At 35.8% G+C, this 18,379-nt stretch overlaps 2 protein-coding genes across 2 annotated transcripts in view; one reads left to right on the top strand and one right to left on the bottom strand.

Moving 5' to 3' along the window:
• Pkd2 (polycystin 2, transient receptor potential cation channel) overlaps positions 1-7,704 on the top strand; it is a 50,530-nt gene extending 42,826 nt beyond the window's left edge. The window contains exons 14-15 of the mRNA XM_047566274.1: positions 5,262-5,409; positions 5,515-7,704. Coding sequence (XP_047422230.1) covers positions 5,262-5,409; positions 5,515-5,751 — 385 coding nt within the window. The 3' untranslated portion in view covers positions 5,752-7,704. The remainder of the gene's footprint in view (positions 1-5,261; positions 5,410-5,514) is intronic.
• Positions 7,705-15,306: 7,602 nt separating this feature from the next.
• The window catches only part of LOC124994225 (broad substrate specificity ATP-binding cassette transporter ABCG2-like), a 228,086-nt gene continuing 225,013 nt past the window's right edge, over positions 15,307-18,379 (bottom strand). Inside the window, exons 15-17 of the mRNA XM_047566012.1 lie at positions 18,082-18,170; positions 17,248-17,333; positions 15,307-15,442 (exon numbers count right to left, since the gene is read on the bottom strand). Of these exons, the coding sequence (XP_047421968.1) occupies positions 17,249-17,333; positions 18,082-18,170 (174 nt within the window). The 3' untranslated portion in view covers positions 15,307-15,442; position 17,248. The remainder of the gene's footprint in view (positions 15,443-17,247; positions 17,334-18,081; positions 18,171-18,379) is intronic.

The raw sequence follows: 18,379 nt of genomic DNA, 5'->3' as shown, positions 1-18,379 counted from the left end.
TACACATGACAATAGGATTTATTTTGACTTAATTATGAAACATGAAATATGATTTGTTCTAATTCAGTTCTGGGCACTTCCCCTTCCCCTCCTCTCCTCTCGCCCCTTGTTCCCATCCCTCTATTCTACTGAGTTTTCTGCTATTAACTTGTAGTTATTAGTTTTTTAAATTAGTGTCTTGTTGATGTGCATAATGGTGTGATTCACTGTGATATATTTATACTGTACATAGGAATGTTATGTTGAATTCATTCCACTATCTCTTTCCCATCCCTCCTTCTTTCCCTTCATTTGCCTTTGTCCCCTCCACTGATCTTTTTTCTATTCTTTCTTTTTAACTCCCCACCTTATTTTGGATAGCTTCCACGTATCAGAGAGACCATTCAACCTTTGGCTTTTGGGGACTGACCTATTTCACTTAGCATGGTAGTCTCCAGATCCATCCACTTACTGACAGAGGTCATAAAATCATTCTTCTTAATGACTGAGTAATAATCCATTGTGTATATATATCATATTTTCTTCATCCATTCATCTGTTAAAGTGCACCAAAGTAGGCTCCAGGGCTTAGCTATTGTTAATTGTGCTGCTATAAACGTTGATGTGACTGTGTCACTGTAGTATGCTGATTTTAAATCCTTTGGTTATATACCAAGGAGTGGGATAACTGGGTCAAATGGTGCTTCCATTTCTAGATTTTGGGGCCTTCATACTGCTTTCCAGAGTGGTTGTACCAATTTGTAGTCTTACCAACGATGTGTGAGTGTACCCTTTTCCCCACATCCTCACCAACATTTATTGTTACTTGTATTCTTGATAATTGTCATTCTGATTGGAGTGAGATGAAATCTCAGTGTAGTTTTAACTTGCATTTCTCTTATTGCTAGAGATGTCGAACATTTTTTCATATAGTTGTTAATCATTCGTATTTCTTCTTTTGAGAAGTGTCTCTTTACTCCCATTGCCCATTTATTTATTGGGTTATTTGCTTTTTGGTGTTAAGTTTTTTGACTTCTTTAAATATCCTGGATATTAATGCACTGAGGAGCAGCTAGCAAAAAGTGTCTCCCATTCTGTATTCTCTCTCTTCATGCTCTTTATTGTTACCTTTGCTTAAAAGAAGCTTTTAAATTTGATGTCATCCCATTTATGATTTTATTTTTTAAATTTTACTTCTTGCTCTTCGGGAGTCTTGTTAAGGAAGTCAGTTCCTGAGCTAACATGATGGAATACTGTGCCTTTATTTTCCTCTAACAGGTGCAGGGTTTCTGGTCTTTGATCCACTTTGAGTTGAATTTTGTACAGGGTGAGAGAGAGGGGTTAAATTTTATTCTACTTCATTTGGATTTCCAGTTTTCCCAGCATCGATTGTTGAAGAAGCTATTTTTTCTCCAATGTGTTTTTGACACCCTTGTTTAGTATGAGTTAACTATTTATGAGGGTTTGTCTCTGTGTCTTCTATTGTTTTTTGTGCCTGTTTTGGTGCCAGTATCATGCTGTTTTTGTTACTAGAGCTCTGGAGTATAATTTGAGTTCTGGTACTGTGATGCCTCTTACTTTGCTTTTCTCACTGAGTATTCCTTTTGGCTATTTTGGGTCTTATTTTTCCAAATGAATTTCATGACTGCTTTTTCTATTTCTGTGAATGCTATATATGACAAACCCAAGGCCAACATTATTTTGAACAGAGAAAAACTGAAAGCATTTTCTTTAAAATCTCGAACAAGAAAAGGATGTCTATTCTCATCCCTCCTATTTAATATAGTGTTATCTAGCCAGAGCAATTAGGCAAGTGAAGAAAATTAAATGGATAGGAAGAGGAAAAGAAGAGCTCAAATTATCTCTGTTTACCAGTGATATGATCCTATATTTAGATGACCTAAAAGCTTCACTGAGACTTCTAGAACTTAGAAATGAATTCAGCAAAGTTCCAAGATACAAATTCAACATCTAAAAACTGTTGTGTTCCTGTACTCCAATGATGAATCCACTGAAAAATAAATTAGGAAAACTATCCCATTCACAGTAGTCTCCCCCTACCAAAAAAAAAAAATCAATCTAACAAAAGAGATAAAGGACCTCTAGAATGAAAACTATAGAACACTAGAGAAAGGAATTGAAGAAGACCTTAGAGTATGGAAAGACCTCCAACATTCTCAGGCAGAACTAATATTGTCAAAATGGCCACACTACCAAAAGTGCTGTACAGATTCAATGTAGTTCCCATAAAAAAAATTCCCTGCTTTTCTTAATTCATTCTTTTCCTTTACTAATCATCAATTCTTTTTTATGACTTTTATTCAAACATTTTGTCTTTAAAAAGGTAAGGTATTTACTATAGGAAAATTGGATAATATACATTCATGGAATTTGATTTACTCCGTTGCAGTCCCCTGTTCCTCACCATCTCCCTTTTCCCTCCTCCTAGTCCCCTTTCCCTGCTGATCTTCCTTCCACTCATTAATTTATTTTTGATTGATGTTTTGTACATATACATACAAGTAGAATTCAATATGGTATATTTATATATGCACACAGCATGAATTTGTTAATTTCATCCTGCATTTCCTTCCTTTTCCCATCCCACCTCCCTCCCTATCTCCTCCTTCTTCTCTGCTGATCTTTCCTATATCTTTATGACTCCCCCCAACCCTGATATTTTTTCCCCTTATTTTGCTCTAGCTTCCACATATGAGAGAAACCATTTGACCTTTGTTTTTAGCAGTCTGTCTTATTTATCATGCCATTTTTGAGTAGAGTGATTTCTAGAGGTCTGATAGGTCTGGTGGGTTTATGGTATTATTCAAGTGTCCCGTTTCCCTCTTGCTCTACTGTATAGTTGTTCGTGCACTACTGTATAGTTGTTCACACTCTACTGTGTAATTGTTCTATCCAATTGTGAAAGTGAGATATTAAAGCTCCAACTGTTATTATTAAATTGTCCATGTATCACTTTGAATCTGTAAGATTTTCTTTGTTTGAGACAGTGTTGTTAGGTGAAGAGGTTTGTAATTAGCATATCTTCCTAAATGATGACCTTGCTTTCATTATAAGATGTCTCACTCTATCGTAGGAAAACATTTTCCTTTGAAGTCTTTTTTGACTGATGTAACAATAGCTCTTCCAGTTTTCTTCTGGTTGCACTTTGCATGATATATTTTTGCATCCCTTTACTTTCAACCTATTTGTACCTTTGAATCTAAAATGTGTCTCATGTAGACACCATATATTTAGATCTTGCCTTTTTTTTTTCATTTATGAATCTCTGCCTTTGGGTTGTTTGAGCCATTTATATTTAATGTTATCATTGACATAGTTGGATTTATTTCTGACATTTTACATTGTATTTTCTATGTGTCTTATATCTCTTTGTTCCTCCATTCCTTCTTTAATTCTTTTCATTTACACTGAGTGAACATTTTCTAACGTAATAATTTGATTCTTCTACTAGTTTTTTCACTATTTTTAGGTATTTTTTGTGTGTGGTTGCTCTAGGATGTAGCATATAAATCAGTTAGTGAGAAACTACTTAGGATTTGTATTAAATTAGTCCAGTAAGCTAAGGAAATGTTATTCCAATGTAGCTCTTCTCCCTCTTTCCACTTTTCATGGCATTTCTCTCTTTATGTGTATGCATATATATGTATACACACATACATACAATGATCCATATAGCGTGTACAAATCCAATACTACATTGAGGAAATCATCACAATATATAATTCTATATCTCTTACAAAGCTGACAGTAGAATAGAAAGTATATATTTATAGCATTTACTAAATTAACCTTTTCATTTACCGCATCTGATTCTCTTCCATTGTTCTCTGTATTCATGATGCCATCTGTTGTTATTTTGTTGCTCCAATAAAACTTTGCTCTTACCTATACCTCCTTCAGTGGTCATTGTTAAGTATATTGCATTCATATGTGTTTATAGGACCAATAATCCAATTATGTACAGATCTCACAGTTGATTTCAAATTAGTTAAGAAAGATAGGAAGAAACGTGCATTTCTACTGTATTTTATACTTACATAATCACTTCTACCAATGTTCTGTTTTTGATGAGAAATGTAATTGCTGCGATTCTGATTTTGGCCTGAAGAATTTCTAGCAGTGTGTCTTGTAAAGCAGGTCTGCCAGCAGTGCACTCTCTGCTCTTGTCTATATGAGCATGTTTTATTTTGTCTTCAGTTTTCTCTGGCCTTTTGTGTTTCTAAGACAGATGTTACTCTTACTGAAGTTCCCTTGTACATGATGAATCCATTTTCTTTCCAATTGTTTTCTTTGTTTTCGCCTTTAAATATTTTTACTTAGTATATCTGGGTGTGCTTTTCCAGGATTATCCTACTTGGAGTTTTTTGCACTTCCTTGATAGGTAATGTTTTTCAAAATATTTAGGAGGCATTCAAGCTTGATTTCTTCAAATATTTTTTTAAATGCTATGGACTCTTATTCTTATAGAAAAGTAGTAGATTTCTTTGAATAAATTCTTTTTAATTTGTTATATGCCCTTATGCATTTGAATGTTGGAGTTTTTAAAAATATTTTTCAACAGTTATAGTCATTTCAGTATGAAGAGAATCTTCTGAACTCTCAGGCCACCATTCCAGAAGTTTTCTCAAGTTACCCTATTTTTAAGGCATTTATATAATATTTTAAAATTCAGACCAGTGGGATGATAAGTGAGCAAGCATACTGTTTTCTATACTGGTTTATTTATTCAGTATATTGTGAACATTATATAATTATTTAATTCTGTTACAGTATAACTCCTGGTGTTACCTCAGAGTTCCATTGTATAGACAAACAATAATTTATTTAAACAGTCTCCAGTTGTTTGGTTAATGTAGCCATTTTCATCGATATACTATTAAGAAGCAGCACTATAACCATAAATTACAACATAAAAATTTTTTAAGAAAAATTTCTAAAATTGGAATATCAGAAAGAAGAATGGGCATATTTTAAGATTTCAAATGCAATATCAGCCAGCTGGAGAGCTGAGCTAGTTAGGAATCCCACCAGCAGCCTGTGAGAGTTTGTTCCCAGAGCTTAAGACCAGTTAGAAAGTGGTTCAGGGCTGGAGATGTAGCTCAGTGGTAGAGCACGTGCCTAAACTGCATGACGGCACAAAAAATACAAAGTATTTCAGGTTATATTGTTTTAAAAAAACCTTAGCATTTCCCTTTGAAAAGCCAACGGGACTGAAAAGATAATGCATGTGCCTTTGCCCTCCTAACTGTGGTTTCCTACAGCCTGGTCAGGCGTGTGGACCGCATGGAGCACTCCATTGGCAGCATTGTGTCCAAGATCGATGCTGTGATCGTGAAGCTAGAAACCATGGAGCGAACCAAAGTGAAGAGACGAGAGGTTCTGGGGAGGCTGCTGGATGGAGTGGCCGAGGTAAGAGGTCATGAGCTGAAGAATGACTGGTGAACAGGGTGTTTATTTCTGTGTAGAACATGCATCACCCCACCAGCAACACCCTGATTTCTTATCCCTTGTTAGGATGAAAGACTGGGTCGTGATACCGAAATCCACAGGGAACAGATGGAGCGGCTGGTGCGGGAAGAGCTGGAGCGCTGGGAATCTGATGACGCAGCTTCCCAGATAAGTCACGGTCTAGGCACACCTGTGGGACTCAATGGCCAGCCTCGCCCCAGAGGCTCCCGCCCTTCCTCCTCCCAGTCCACAGAGGGCGCCGAAGGTGGTGGTGGAAATGGGAGCGCCAATATCCACGTATAATGGTGTGTTGGTGTGTAGGTCCCTGATAGGCTAGGAGGTGGCTGTCTCAGTGGCCATAACCGTACACTATTTATATGCCCTGATTACCATATGTTGCTGGTCTATGTGACTGATTGTTTATCTTCTGCACTTTAACTTATTTTATATAAATGTTACCCGTGGATCCAAGGTTTTTGTTTGTTTGTTTGTTTTGTTTTGTTTTTCTCATATGAGAAATCTCGATGTAAATACTGAGTTCAGGGAAAAACTTTGAAAAGTATGTGGACTGGTATGCCCAGTTGCCAACGGCTGCATCTTCTCAGTTGACAATGAAGTAGCCTTTTAAAGCAAGAAGAGAACAAAGGGCTTCTGAGTTGCACTTCCAATCACAAAAATCAGTATTGCCACTTTTGTCCGGTGTGTGAAGGCAAGCTGGGCCTTCCTCTCCACTTGTGAGTAGCTCATGAGCTCACTGCGTGACTTTCTTTTTAAATAGGATTCTTTTTATTTTTTTTTCCAACTACCTTACTGGAGTGAACTTTTCTAAAAGATTAAGTAGAAAAGAACTCCAAATCACAGAATGGGTATGTAGTCATTGTGCTAGAATTTGTATGAATGGTTAAGATAAATGTTAAATACTGTGCTTTTATTGTTTGTTAATATCTAAAATCTGTGGGACTATAACTTAATTCTTTTATTATTTTAGTTCTCAATTTAAAATAGCCAATAAATTCACCAAAGAACAATTTGAAAATGAAATGGTACTTCCAAACTTTGGTTTTAAAATTTATTAAACCACCAACAAACTACTTTCAGTTTTATACTCTCTCAAGAATATAGTTCTCAAATATTCCTGATCCAGTACTTCAAAACTACAATTTATAATGTAAATGATGTTCAATTTAATGAAAAGGAGGCATTGATATTGAAAGTTCATTCATTGTCAGAAAGTACCAGTCAAATTTGAGGTAGGCAGTTGTTTTCAGTAGGAAAGTGTCTCACAAAATTTATGGGAGAAAAATCTTTTTCTCAATAAAAATTACAAATTATTTTAAAAATAATATTGTGAAAAATGACCTTTTGAGAGCTAATGGGACCAGCAAGGGACAATGTAATGTTGGCGAGAAACTCTCGGTGGGGTAACAGAACAGAGTCCTCTTCTTGTTGTTGGTTTTTTCAAATGCTGCCTGTTTAGGTGTTCATTTCATTGTTAGAGGATGTCAGCCAAACCTCTAATGAAAAGAGGAGCAAATAGGCCTTTCTGTCTTAGCTTCTGTAGAAACAAAACACACTGAGTGCCGTTAACAGACATTCCCCATGGATTCATCTATATCTTTACTTTGTTTTTAACATGCTACACCAAGTTATTCATTGGTACTAAAGTTTGCATTCCAGGGGGATGGAGTGTACGTATTTATGTTTGTGTACCTTGTTGTTACATGTAAACAAACTTCAATTTGAAGTGCAACTATTATGTGGTATCCATGTATATTGACCAGGTGCCATATGTTGATTATGGTCACTAGAAACTCTTTTAATGATATTTATCATTGTACTGTTTTTCATTTCACTTGTAAAACATGGTGAAATTCTTTTTATCCCTAAGTTCCATACACTTTTCTTCTTTAGTCACGGAGCATTCAGTCCCAGTCCCTTCCCTCTCATCTTCCCTCCTCTGTATGACAGGAATAATTATGATGTTACATATGCCAGTTGCAACAATCCAGAATTTCATTATTGTATAATACTGAGCACTTTACTTCTTAATAAAGTCTTGATATAATATCAGGTGTAAGAACTGTGTGTTTCCTATGTAGAAACAGTTGGGTTATTTGCCTTTTATCACGAGATTGTTAATAAGTGCTAAGACCTTGAAAAAGTCTTTTTCTCTCTTGTTCAAAAACAAGATATTTGATACATTTTCTTATTACACTAAATAAACATTTCAGATAACCATTAAACTTTTATACACAAGATTATCATCATGGTGTCTTACTTTTAATTCCCTCAGGAGTACAGCCCACGACAAAGATTTTTTAGGCAGGGCAGGTGGCTTATTTGTGAAGTGGAGATGATAGAATAGAGTGGGGAGGACAGGAAAGGAAAGGTGTCAGGAAGGGCATGCTATCAAGCTGACTGACGCTGTAGACTGCTGAAGCCCTTACTCTGGGAAACAGTGAGGAACACACAATTCAGACTCATCTAATCTTAGGATGTAGGGCTTTGTGTGGAAAGCAACTTCAGAAGAATGGTAGTAATCATTGAGTGCTTCCTGTGGACACAGCAGCCCTTACTGACTTCTGAGCCATGAAAGAACTGCAGGCACAGGGATCTGGGAATCAGTAGGTACACACTGAAGCGCTATGACACAAAGGACTTGGGCAAGGTGCCTGCAGTGCCCACTAGGTGCAATCACCCAAAGTTCAACCCCAGGGATTCCATTTGCTTATGGTACAAAGCAGATGAAACCCTGTGGAGATATGCCCCAAACTTTCTTTGTGGACCACCCATAACACAGGGAGAAACTGTTATTATAGGGAATAAGCACTAGGCTAAGAATCTGGTCCTCACTGTACACATTCTAGCCATGTGACCATACCAAGACTCTGAGTGACTGAGTTCACTTTTCTGAAGACTATGATTTCTCATTTATAAATTGAGAAATTGAATTCCTATCTTGTGCCTCTTATAGTATTCCTTTTACAGTGGAGAAAATAAGAATGTATATGTACAAAATTTTTCATGAAAGCAGAAATTTCCCTTGCAAATGAAAGGAGGTAGTGTGGTAGCTAGCACAGGAACTTGTTCAACAAATAATGGTGTGTTGAATCAACAAAAATGAAGCATTTCTTGAAAATTTAAAATTGAAAATCCAAAATAGAAGGACCGATGGTGCTGAATGATCAATGAAAAATTTCTTAAATGTATTCTATAAGCTTCCACTGTGAATATACTTCAAAACTATTTGCCAGTTACAAAATGTAATACCTTTCCTGTATACCAATAATGAATCTGATGAGAAAGAAATCATGAAAACCATCTCATTTGCAATAACATAGGGGAAAATGAAGAAAGAGAAAAAAAAAAAAAAACCCTCAGAGTCACAAGACCTCTACAATAAAAACTAGAACATTGAGGAAGACACAGATGTAAAGACTGCCCATATTCATGGATAGGCAGAATTAACATGGATAAAATTGCCATACTGAATTAAATTTGTAATATATAGATTCAGTGCAATCCCTATCAAAATATCAAGGATAATCCCTATCAAAATATCAAGGACATTCTTACAGAACTAGAAGAATTCATTTGGAAGAATAAAAGATCCATAATATCCAAATATTCCATCCCTCTGTAATGCAAACTTTAGCACCAAGGAATGAATAACTTGGTGCAGCATGTTAAAAACAAAATAAAGATATAGATGAATCCATGGGGAATGTCTGTTAAAGGCTCTGGGTGTGTTTTGTTTCTACAGAAGCTAAGGCAGAAAGATCCACCTAAAATTAATTTGGAAGAATAAAAGATCCATAATATCCAAAGCAATTCTAAGTCAAAAATGCCATGCTGGAGGCTTCACAATACCTGACTTCAAATTGTACTACAGAGCTGTAGTATTAACTTCATGGTACCAAAAGAAAAACAGAAACGTAGACCAATATTACAGAATTGAAGACATAGAGACAAACCCACTCAGCTAAAGTCATATTTACTCTTTGACAGAGGTGCCAAACACAAACATTGGAGAAAGACAACTTTTTAAAAATAAATGGTGCTGGGAAAACTTGTTATCTATATGTAGAAGAATGAAACTAAACCCTTACTTCTCACCCTGAACAAAAATTAACACAAAATGGATCAAACACCAAGGAATAGACTAGAAACTATGCGACTTCTAGAAGAAAACATAGGGTCAATACTTCAAAATATATGTACAGGCAATGACTTTCTCAGTAGGATTCCTAAAACTTAGGAAATAATGCCAAGTGTTAATAAATAAGATGGAATCAAATTAAAAAGCTTCTGCACAGCAGAAGAAAAAAGAATGAAGAGAGAAACTAGAGAAAGGGAGAGAAATCCTTGCTAACTGCCCTTCTGATAGAGGATTAGTGTCCATGATATTTAAAGAACTCAAAAACAACACCAGAAACACAAATAACCCAATTAATAAATGGAGAAATGAACTAAACAGATGCTTCTCAAAAGAAGAAAGACAAATGGTCAACAAACATATGAAAATAAATATTTAACATTATTCACAATAAGGGAAATGAAAATAAAAATTATACTGAGCTCCAGTCAAAATGGCAGTCATCAAATTACAAACCATTGTAAATTCTTAAGAGAATGTGGAGAAAAAGGAACACTTTTACACTGCTGGTAGGATTTCAAATTAGTACAACCACTACAGAAATCAGTGTGGAGCTTCCTCAAAAATCTAGGCATGGAACTGCCATATGATCCAGCTCTACCAAGCCCTCAGTATTTATCCTGAAGGATTAAAGTTATCATATTATAGCAATACATGCATACCCAGTACAATTCACAATAGCCAAATATGGAACTAGTCTAGGTGTCCATCAACAGATGAATGGATAAAGAAAATGTGATATATATATACACAATTGAGTTTTTTTCAGCCATAAAGAAAAGTGAAATTGTGTTATTTGCAGGAAAATGAACGGAACTTGAGAACATTATGTCAAGTGAAATAAGCCAAACTCAGAAGATCAAGCATCACATGTTTTATCTGTGGAAGCTGGAGAGGCAAAAGGAAAAGAAAGATAGGAAGGATCTCAAAAAATTTAAAGACAGGCCCAAAGAGAAAAGGGACCAGGGCGAGAGAAAAGTGATGGAAAGCGGGATGATATTGGTCAAATTATATTGTTATATTGCATGAATACACAAATATGTAAAAACAGATTCCACCCTTATATACTTCTGTAATGCACCAATAAAAAATAGTGAAGGAAAAAGTACTACCTTTTCACCTCATAACATATACATGTTCTGAAATCCTGATTTTGTTAATGGTGACAGAGTATGTTAATATAAATTAATTTTACATATTACATGAATACATGTCTATACATAAAATAACAAGTTATGAATTTATACAAAAGAATCAAAACATTAACTACATTCTGACTATTGATGAACTTTTATATTTTTCCATTTTTCATAATTACCTATGATGTTATGACTAACAATTTTTTTCAAACATCTGCTTATTTATTTTTAGAGTTTTTTTTAAAAAATCTGAAAATATAATAATTTGACCAATCATTATGGAGACATAGTCTCAATGAAAATTTCCAAACAATTCTTTAAGATGTTTATATCAATTTATATAAGAGCCAAAATAATATGAGCCCATATGCCCATCTGGCAAACACAGAGAATTTTTTTAAACAAATTGTTTTTAGGTGAATTGAAACAAAAAATTTATGCATGAAATGGAATAAATTATTGAACTTCAGATATTGCTTCACAAAAGACAAGATTTACTAAAAATTCTTCCAGAGGTAAAAGAAACACATTCAGAAGTTTAAGATAGAAATTTTTCAGCAGATGTAAGTTTGTTTCAAGAGAGTAAAACACCCAACATTTTTAATTGAAATCACAAGTCATCACTGATCTCTAAAAGGAAAGAAACCCTTGATTGAAAAAAGCACTAAGTCTTGCCAATTGAATAAGGCAAATGGCATCAATTTTACAATTTCTTAAGATTTAATTTTTTTATATTAGTCATCTTTTTTATTTTATGAACTGCTGATTCTTTTACTGACTACAGAAAATATTTACTACTATGGAAGAAAGGGTATATCCAAGATATAATTAAAATGATTAATGGACAATGATTATTAAAATGATTATTGGACAATCTTCAGGCTGCATTACAAAGACAAAGGCATCTCGTTGCTAGAGTGGGATAGAGAAGAGGGGTGGAGAAATTGAATATTCAGCACCTGTCACTAGGAACCTGTCAAATGGAGGTATGTACACTCTCTGAAGAAAATGGAAAATGGAAGGATCATGGTAAGAGCTGTGTTGAAAAGTGAACTTTTATTTATCAATGATAGGTAGTTCGAAACTGTCAAGTAGCTTGGAAAACATAGTGACTTTGAAAATTGAATATACATTAAACATTGGAGGCAGCCAGTGTTCCCCAAACCCATATGCCCATGAACTTCAACTCTATAAAGGTATACTGAATGGTCATAAAACTAATGCTGTTTACACAAATTATGTTCTTTATCCTGATCAGTCTCTTAGTTTATCAAACAAATCTGAGTATACTATGATATTCAATGCACAGTTGCAAATATAAAAAGACTCCTAGGTTTTGTCAATTTATCTCTGAGTCCAGACTTTGAACTCAAAATAAACAAACAAAAAAACCTGCAGTAGAAAAGGAGACAGGAAAGGGGGAAAGGCCAACACACAGGTATGCTGATGAAGTTGCCTCTGTGGGCAAAGGGCAGGATTCCACCTCTGATAGCATGAAGGAATGCATTCTATAATTTCTTGTCTTAAAAGCATTACCCTATCCCTGTTGCTTATAGATGCACACGGGATATTAACCTTGATCTTCCCCACTACATTTTGCACACAAGCTGAACTTCCTGCAACTTGGAAACAGGTGTAAGAGTGGGCCTAAGTATGGGGCAGCTGGACAGGGATGCTGTTGGAATGAGCTCAGCTCACACAGAACTGCCCACCACAGCTGCAACCTGAAGTGGAGGAGCACAGAGGAGATGTGACAGCACCAAGAGCACCCACTTCAGCCCACCCCTCACACCACGCAGAGCCACTCATGATTACCTTAACTCCATTCTGGACAGCTTGAGGGAGAGGTCAGTTGTAATCTCTAGAAAACACAATATTGCAGGGTCAGTGGAAATAGCTAGTCTCCATTGGTGCTACTTCTCACAGGTCATAGCACAATTTTTTACTTCTTTGTTTCACCATCCTTTCTGGAACTTCCTCATTCTTGGTCATTATTTCAGCTATGCCAAACTGCTTACCAGGTGACAGCCCAGCTCTTATAGGATCCATTGACAGCCTCCATCCCTGCCCCCTTGACAATTGTCTTCTAAAGTCCATTAAACATACACTGGAATAGGACAAAACCATCTCACAAATCAGTATTGTTATTGTTCAAGTGTTTATAAATGCAATGGATGTTAATGAAATTCAAATCTAAGGTACACAAGGATGGCTTCAAAGACAGGGAAAGTGGTATGTACTCTTCCTCTTTAATCTTTCTCTCCAAATTACCCACTTTTCCTCCTGTTTCTCCCTCCCTTCCCAACATATCAAGGAGCCTTTCATAGCAGCATTATTCTTGCGGTCTTGGTTGGAATCCCAAGAAGAGTAAGTGGAGTATAAATATTAACTGATGCTTCATTTATTCTTCGCTTTTTAAAATTTTAAACCAAATTAAATGATCCCCTCCAATATAGATTAGTTCTGACCTCCAAGGAAATAAAAACAAATTACATGAGAGTACATACACAATTGTTAAATAAATTTCTACCAACTTACTTTTTAAAATGTTCCTCAATTTAAAAGTGAATAAGATGATAAATTTATTATGTGTCATTTATCACAATAAAAATATGTAAAAGGTGATTATAATATAAAAGGCTAAGTAGAGTAGGGTTTATTTAAATTAGGAGTAATCTAAAAAGAAGGTATTGATAATTTTGACTGTTTTTTAATCTTTTAGGTATATGTTGTGTAAAAGTATGGATATGTATTTCTGTTTGTGTAATGAAGCATACGCTTCATATGTAGGGAACTGTAAGGCACAGCTGAAGAAAAAACAAGAACACTTCCTAGAACAGGAAAAATTCTTTGACATTGATATTTACATAACCAGGGAAAGCAGATGTTATGATATGATGCATTAATGAAATGTTGTAAAAAGAAAAAAATTCTTAAAGTTTAAAGATAAAAATCTAAAACAATGTCCCTAGTCTGACATTGCAGCAATATGGCAGGACACCCACCGGTGAGTAAATGACATTCCCACATGGCCATGTCACAGGCCTCTACATCTGGTGATCCTCCAGATCCCTTTATTCCTATAAGTATTTCCTTCTAAAGAGGGGAGCTAGATGTGGTGTGATGTCCTGAAATCAGATCCCAGAACAATAAAAGAACTAGTCAAAAAGTGGTGGAACCTGAATTGGACTGATGGAGCTTGGTGTGTAAAATGGGAATTAAGGGATTCTGGGCAAAGGACACATGGTCAATTTCCACACCTTTGCAGCTTTTCTGTAAATATAAATTGTTTAAACATTGGAAGCTTATTAAAAGTGGAAGAGGGACTTAGTACTTGTAACCACCGCCACCAACAACAAAAACCCCACAAACCTGAGCTGCAGTGATGTTCTGATAAACAGCAACTGAGCGGAATACACATGGATCATTTCAAAAACCACCCATGGAGAGAGGAGGAAGCAGTGATGGGAGAGGGGTATGTGGGCTCCTTGTACTGGTCATGGTCTCCTTCTTGACCTGGACTGCTGGCTACCCACGTGTCTTCAATTTCTGATAATTCACTGAACTGTGCTTTTTGTTACATTACCAAAAGAGAAGTTTTAAAACACATTCATAGTACTGGTAGATACTTCCCTGTAAGAGGTAAAGTTAGAATGAAGAGAGTATATAGAAATAAAGACAAATGATGGGGCATCCTGTACAGGGAAAGATATAACAGCTATTATACCATAAGCCTAAAATTTCCTGAGCTGAAAGGACCTTGGAAATGACAAAATCCAGCCCTTTCTTCTTGAAGGTGGCTCTATAGATACTGCAGTGGTGGAACAGGAGAGCCAGACAACTGTGACTTAGCAAAGATCCTCAGGAGACTGTTATGCAACCAGATTATATACTACTGAGACATCTGGGGAACTGAAGTAAATTTTCAGAGATGGCACAAGAGTCTCATTCCCAGACCCCGGGCCCTCAACTCCACCTACAGCACAAAGCTCCCAGTCAAGACTCTTGAGATATTACAATTCCTCTAAAGAACTATCAGTAAGTTCCACCAACCTTAATTAGCTTATCAAAGACATGATTTTCTATTGGCATTTTTTTTTAACTGTAGAAATATCACAATTTTCCCAAAGTATTTTAGGTTTCTTACTTCCAGTAGAACATTAGCACATTTATTATTTATTGAATAACATTAGCATATTTATTATTTATTGAAGAATGGCAGATCAAAGTTACATATACTATTAAAAGTGTAGGGCTACTAATCTGTCTACTCATTTTGAACATGAGAAATCTGATACCACAGATATTAGCAACTTTTCAAGAGTTTCTATAGTGAAATTCTTTCTACATAAAAATTAGCATTTCTTCCTAATTCTGACTATTTGATGAGATTAATTAATATGTAATATATAATATCATTAAGTTTTGATTTAGATTATTTGATATATAATTCAGTTTGTTGAACAGAAGACAACAAAACATTTTCATTAGATACTTAAATCAAGGTTCTTTTTTAATGTGAAAATAATTCATAGATAATTAAAGCAGAATTTAAGAATATTTTTTAAGAAGTAACATTCTTAGGTAGGCAATGGTGAGAAAGATAATCATCAGAATGGCCAAAGCCATATGATTCTTCCACAAACCCCAAGGTGAGAGATCAATGTCCTGTATTGTTAAGAATTCTTCACCAGAACATCTGAAATTAAGCACAGAAAGATAACTTTCATTCTTAGCATCTACGAAATTTTAGTCAATATAGTTGCTGTTCGTTAATGACATCTACAGGCTTACAAAATCTTTAATAAATATCCCTTTGTATATAACAACTCTGAATCATTAAATGCTTAAAAATTTTACTTGATACTATGCTAAGGAATTGCATCTGATATTTTACTTAATCCCTAAAATAATTCAAAGGGCTACAGATATCATACATATTTAAAAGAGGAAGGGAAGTAGGCTTAAAGAACTTGGCCAAGTTTACAGTCACACTGTGAAGCAAACTTGTAGCTTGCATAAATTCACTTGTTTCCAAGTCTATAATGCTGCCCTCTTTATAGGGCAGAAACGTTTCTCAAGGAGTCTTCACTCACTCCTGATGGGGAAAACTGTAGCCTATGCCCCTTCCTAAGACGATCAGAGTTGTTTGCTGTTCTGCTCACCCTTAAGACAGCCATCCCAGAAACACAGGTTAAGAATTCTAAAACCAGAGCCAGAGAGCAAGGGCTTCCAGCCAGAGAAATGTGTCAACTGTCACTCCAACACTGTGATGAGCATTGCAAATGCTCAGCTACAGGATGTCACCTGCAGGCCCAGGAAACAAATTCAGACCTGAAGTACCAGCTGGAGTACAGCAGGATGGAGCATTCCTGCCACAGGTAGAAAAACACTTGATAATAAAACATGTGGTGCAGCCACAGTTATGGCCTACTACCATTCCTGTGCATCTTGGCATTTACAGTTTCTAAAATACCCAGGGCCTCTTTCTATTGAAAGAGGTGCTCCCTCCTTCCTCCTGTGAGGATGAACCCTATGTAAGCAGGAAGTCTGGTGGCTCCCCTAATCTGGTCTCACATTTCCAACCACTACATCCTGTCTAGCAGCCTGGTGGTGACTCTGTGTTACAAAGACACCACACCCAGATCAAACCAAGGATAGTGGGCCCAGTATAGAAAAATCTCTCTTCCAGAGATTTTGCCTATCAGTAATTCAAAATAGGAACTTATTATTAAGAATTATTTCTGCAGTATTTGAACATCAAAAATGGATTTAGGATGCCAGCATTCCTTTTTTTTTCAATAATTTTTGTATCAATATCAAATGATTAGCAGCAATAATAGAAAAATAAAATATTAAAATGTGAAACAAGGCCTTCTAATCCTATTAAAATCTGCATTTGTGTTTTAAGGAAATGATGTAAAAACAAGATTTCTTTCTCAACTTGCTGAAGTATGTGTTTATTCACTAAGGAACATAACCACTGAGAGGGAGAATTCCAAGTCTCCAAGTCAGTTTACACACACACACACACACACACATACAACACTATGTGAGTAGAGGGAAGGACAAGATCCTTCATGTTACTCCCTTTATGCTACTGTTACCTGTTAGTTCCTACTATGGTCCATGATCTGGGTTGGCAGCATCAAAACCATACATACAGAGACCATAGCTTTGTTAAACTATCAAAGCAGGCTGTTTCAAACACCAAAGCTCTGAAAACTGAAAACTCAAAATAACTCCAAAACTCATACATTAAATAGTCTTTTGAAAGGACCCAAATGAACATTTCTCCACATTAAAAACAATTTTGACTGTAGTAGAATACAAATACCTGTTCACATGCATTAGGGCACAATGACTCACTTTATGAGTGAGAAAATGTAGGCTTGGAAAGGTTTGTTGACCCTGAGAGGACTTTGCCAGCTCTAAGTCCAGGGAACTCTCTATATCTCATCACAGTAATAAGGAAACCCTTTATGACATTGGAAACAAACTTACATTACGTAGTTGGGACATTTAAGGCTGAGTGTTGTACTGAGTGCTGTACAGAAGTTTCGTTCCAAAAATTCATTATGCTGCAAAGCCTATATGACACAAAGAGCAAGGCAAGGTGGTTTTAAATTTCAAAAAGTTTCCAAAGAATTATCACAATTAAGTCTTCAAGTTTAATCTTTATTGTTAATTTCAAAGACATATCAAGTTGCATTTTCACAGTGTATCACAGCAAAGTAACTAAATTATTGACCCTGGAAATCAAGAGCTCTAAGATTGGGATGTTGCTTCCAAGAAGGAAGAGCTCTTGCTGGATAACCCCATAGACCCTTCCTTTTTCTCTCTGTAAATATATAACCCTATAAGTTTATAACTAAAATGATATAGTATTGCTCAAAGAATGCTGTTGACTTACGGTAATGATCATTTCTTGCTTTCATCAAAATCAGCTACACTGAATCTCGGTTACTTGTTATTTAGCCTCTGCTTCTCTTATAATTTCCAACATGAGCTAAGTATCCTAGTCTCCCATCCTCTCATGTATTTCCTTATTGACTGGAAACACAATGTTTTTATCTGTCGTTCTTTCCACTTTACTATGAGATGTATTCTCCCTGCCTGACCTCATCCTCAAAAAACAGTGTGACTGAGGAAAACCCAGATAACTCCCTGATCTTGTGCTAAAGAAGGCTAATAGGCAGTTCTCTTCCATTGCTCCTGAAAGGAAATTATGGACAGGGAGGTGTTCATAGGTCATGGCAGGGGAAACAGATGGGTAGCCTATATTTTAATTGTCCCACCTTGGGGACCCACTCACAATGACAGTCAAGAACAGATTACCGTAAAGCCATAATAAGGATTGCTGAAGTACTGAAGCCACAAGACCTGAGAAGCCATGGTTCCCAAAATAATGTGAGACCTGAAACAATCTGCAAAAAGCAAAAATCATGAATTAGAATGGGTCCAGGAATTTCATGAGGAATTCTTTACAGAAGTCCATCTTCGAAAACCCTACAACTTTCCAAACATTTCTGGTAGGAACAGCTCTTGAAATTCTTTGCACTTGCTCTAAATATTAACCTTCCTTTTCAGGCATAAACCTCTGTGTGGCTAAGTCTGTTCATGGTTTTAAGTTAAG

This window comes from Sciurus carolinensis, chromosome 10 (genome assembly GCF_902686445.1).
Source record: "Sciurus carolinensis chromosome 10, mSciCar1.2, whole genome shotgun sequence".
Classification (NCBI taxonomy): Eukaryota; Metazoa; Chordata; class Mammalia; order Rodentia; family Sciuridae; genus Sciurus; species Sciurus carolinensis.
Note: the sequence above shows the minus strand (reverse complement) of the source record. Positions and strands in the feature narration are given on the sequence as shown.